Source organism: Camellia sinensis, chromosome 14 (genome assembly GCF_055761805.1).
Source record: "Camellia sinensis isolate YWXY chromosome 14, ASM5576180v1, whole genome shotgun sequence".
Taxonomy (NCBI): domain Eukaryota; kingdom Viridiplantae; phylum Streptophyta; class Magnoliopsida; order Ericales; family Theaceae; genus Camellia; species Camellia sinensis.
The window spans coordinates 46,345,741-46,349,812 of record NC_138974.1 but is presented as its reverse complement, the minus strand read 5'-3'; the positions used below and the strand labels follow the sequence as shown (position 1 = coordinate 46,349,812).

Genomic DNA, 4,072 nt, shown 5'->3' with positions numbered 1-4,072 from the left:
ATGTGTGTAAAATAGGTAGATAAATCATGCTCTAGAGTAAAAATGATGAATTTTATTATCAATCTTATTGAAATTTGTGAATTAATTTAGGGGTTGTTTGGGGTATCCTAAATAAGTGCACTTTTTGTCTTGAGGAAGAAAATATGGATGTTTGGGTTAACTTTTTAACTTTTTATGGAAAAATGTGTAATAAAAAATTGTAAAAATTGATTTGTAGGGAAAAATTAGAATTGGGAGTTGTGCAGCCGTAATTGTTGACTTTTGGTGAATAGTGTTAACTTTTTAACTTTTTAAGTAACTTTTTGACTTTTGTGAAAATTACTATGTAGTCCTATGTAGGGGATCTATTTTCCTTCTAATCCCAATATATTTTTAATAGATTAATAGGTCCACAGTGTTTTAAGTTTTATACCTAGAGGTCCTGTTTTTTATTTTCGTATTTTGTAAATGACTGTATCACCCATTGTTTTGAGATCTATATATACTTGAAAAATCAAATTTTTGCTTCGTTTAAAAAAGAAAATCAAATCTTCGCTTCTGTGATCTCGATTTCTCTTCGTTAGGGTGATCTCATTGTGCTGTGAGGTGGATCTGGTTGTGCGATCTGAATCTCTGTGTACAGGCGATCTCTACGTACGTTCTCTTTCTCTCTCTCTATCTCTCTCTCTGTGTATCTGGTTTGTATCTGTCGATACATATATATATGTATATATAGATAAGCAAATTTGCGTGATGTCTGGATTGTGTTTGGCAATATTGTTTTTGCTCTTTGTTTTTTGATAAATTTTGTTTGTTTGATACTTATTTATTTGATTTTTGTATGTGATATAGTGTAATGATTTTGATTTGGTTGATTTTGTTTGTTGTATAGTGTAATGTATTTTGAAGTTGTAGTTTGGAATTGTGAATTCTGGTGTTTTGATACTGATATGTTGTAAGTGAATAATTTTGCAGTTTGGAATTGTGAATTGTGCACTGTTGATACTGATATGCTGTAACTATATAATGTTGCAGTTTGAAATCTGTGAATAATTGTTTGGTGGTTTGTGATTTTGTAGTATGGAGGGGTGTTTCATGTTAATGTGAAAATATAGTAATTCTTGTGCTGCTATTAAGATTAGTGAGGGATGTAGTTATCATGAAGTTGTTGAGAAAATATGTGCGAAGTTCAAGGAGTTGAGTGTTGGTAATTTTTGTTTGTTTTTCTCTATTCCTGGATATTCTAATTGTATTGTTGAATGTGATGATGATTTGGGGAATATGCTGTCAATGGTAGGTGGTAATGGTTGTCATGTTGTTGATGTTGTTATGGGTGATAAGAGAATTGTGGAGGTTGATGATGGTAATTCTTGTAGGATTGATTCTGTAATTTGTTAGAGTTCTTTGGTTAACGCTTGTGATGATTTTGGTGGTTTGTTGCCTAGTTTTTATCCAGAACTAGAGAGAGTTTTGTTGTCTGCTAGCTGGAAGGGGATTATACATTGTGTTGGTCAAGAATTTGAAGGTGGAGTACCGGCGTTCCGGATTGCGTTGGCTAAGTATGCAGTTGAGTGTGGTTTTGCAGTGAATTATTTGAAGAACGATGCAACAAGAGTAACTGCTGAATGTATGATGAAGTCGTCTACGGGTTGTAAATGGTTTGTGCATAGAAGGGTGTTGATGAATTCCGGTATTTTTTTTATAATTAAGTTAGATAATGTGCATACTTGTGGGGTTGTCGCTCGTAGATCTTGTAGCAAAATGGTTGGTTCTAAACTTGTGTCTGATATTGTGCAAAATGATATTAGTGACAATCCGCTGACACGTCCTATTGAAGTTAAAAAAAAGTTGAAGAAGCAATATGGTATATATGTTTCTTATCGGGTTGCATGGTTAGGAGTTGATAAGGCAAGAGGTGGGTTGTTTGGTGATTTTGCAACTTCTTTTGACCAACTTCGATGGTACCTTGAGACGGCTATGAGAACGAATTCGGGAAGTGTGTTTGAATTAGATGTGGATGAAAGTAGTGGGTGTTTTTGAAGGTTGTTTGTGGCATTTCATGGATGTTTGTATGGCTTTCAATTTTGTCGTCCATTGTTGTTTGTTGATGGTACATTCTTGAAAGGGCGTTACAAGGGGCATTTGCTTGCAGCAACATCAAATGATGGTAATCAAGGTATGAATTTATTTGCAGTTAGTATAGGTTTTGGTTTGTCAGTGTGTTATTGTATTGTAAGTCTGCTAATTTTTTGCAGTTTCATGTTATTTTGTTTGCAGGTCTGTTTCCTTTGGCTTTAGCGATTGTTGACGCTGAAAATCAAGATAATTGGATGTGATTCTTAAGTCAGTTGTTAAAGGGTGTTGGTTTAGGCCGGAGATTGACCTTTGTGTCGGACCGTCAACATGGATTGCTAGACCCTCTTTCAGTGGTTTTTCCCAATGCACATCATGCATATTGCTTGAATCATTTGAAAAGAAATTTGATTGACAAATTGGTGGGACTTCGTACTAACTATAAGCTGAGTTTGATGAAAATATTAGTTAAATGTGCTTATGCGCCAACGGTTGCTTCTTTCCAACATTATATGGAGAAATTGAGGCGTATTGCTGGGAATGGTAGAGTTAATAGTATGTTGGATGGTTTGCAAAATGATAAGTGGGCGAATGCATTTTTTAGAGGGAAACGATATGGTGAGATATCATCTAATGCTGACGAGTCTTACAATAATTGGATTGGTGGGGCCCGTGAATTGCCTATTACTTGTATGGTTGATATGATTAGGGTTCAAATCATGACTCAATTGTCGAATAGAAGAGCTGAATCTAAAAGATGGACTATGAAATTGTGTCCAGTTATGGAAAAGAAGTTGGTGGACTCTTTGAAGGTAGCAAAGCCTTGGGATGTGATTGTTCCTAGTGATACTGTGCTTGAGGTTCATTGTTCTATTTCTTTTTATGTCGATATTGGTAGACAGACTTGTTCTTGCCATGAATGGCAATTGAATGGTTTTCCATGTTGTCATGCTGTGCATGCTTTGCGTAGTAGTGGTAGAGATGTGTATGATTTCATTGATCCCTTTTTTCATATAAATTGTTTTAGAGAGTCATACAAGGAATCTGTTTATCTAGTGCCTTCAAGTAAGAGATTTGACTTTGATGGTGCCGGTAGTTCGATTATCAAACCTCCTATAACGAAGAAGCAGCCCGGGCGGAACAAGAAGAAAAGGATACCTTCTAAGGGTGAGAATGTGAAGCAAATCAAGTGTGGGAGGTGCTTGAAATATGGGAATCACTATAAGAAGACGTGCAAGGCTGCTATTTGAGGCCACAGTCTATTCTTTTGGATTTGTATTTGAATTTGAGGAATTATGATAATAAAAAATGTGATACTTGGTATTATGGAAGTAATGAATAAAGTTGGTTGAATTGTTTTTTGTTTTTTGATGTGTTCTTTAGTTATTGAAGTTGTTTTCTAGCAGTCTTGTTTTGTTTTTTATTTTTTTGTTTTTTTTGTGGATTTGGTTGGTTTTATTTTATGGAATGCTGAGAAGGTTGTTGAAAATTTCTTATTGAAACTGTATAATATTGAAATGCAGTTTTACTACATGATTTATTTATTTCATATTTCATAGTGACAAAACTATAAAATTTTGCAGTTTTATCTTCAATTTTGAAATGCAGTTCATCTATTTGTTGAGTCATGAAATTGGATGCATAATTGTGTAGCATAAATTTTGTTTGAGTAATGAAACTGTACAATTTTGCAGTTTTAAGATTTATTAGAAACAACCTGATGAAACTGCATAATTTTGCAGTTTTAAGAATTATTAGAAACAACCTGATGAAACTACTTAATTTTGCAGTTTGAAGAATTATTTGAAACAACTTTTACTGTATGAAAATATATGCAACCACAAATAAGTACACAAACAATTAGAAGAACAACCACAATAATAATAAGAAGAAGAAGAGCAACAACAACATGAATGGCAACAATCATTTTCACCATAATAACCAAAAGAAGATCACTCGCAAAAGTATATAAAGTACTTGTCACATGTTAAAAAAAAAAAAAAAAAGTACAAAGATATGT

The 4,072-nt window shown here is 33.7% G+C and overlaps 1 protein-coding gene across 1 annotated transcript; it reads left to right on the top strand.

Moving 5' to 3' along the window:
* The first annotated feature begins 2,564 nt into the window (after positions 1 to 2,564).
* Positions 2,565 to 3,302, top strand: LOC114300305 (uncharacterized). The gene has a single exon (XM_082904825.1). The coding sequence runs from the start codon at positions 2,565 to 2,567 to the stop codon at positions 3,300 to 3,302; it is 738 nt and encodes a 245-aa protein (XP_082760951.1).
* Positions 3,303 to 4,072: the final 770 nt, after the last annotated feature.

What these genes read in the sequence shown, in the direction of transcription:
- LOC114300305 (XM_082904825.1), top strand. Translation starts at nt 2,565, where the DNA reads ATGGAGAAATTGAGGCGTATTGCTGGGAATGGTAGAGTTAATAGTATG.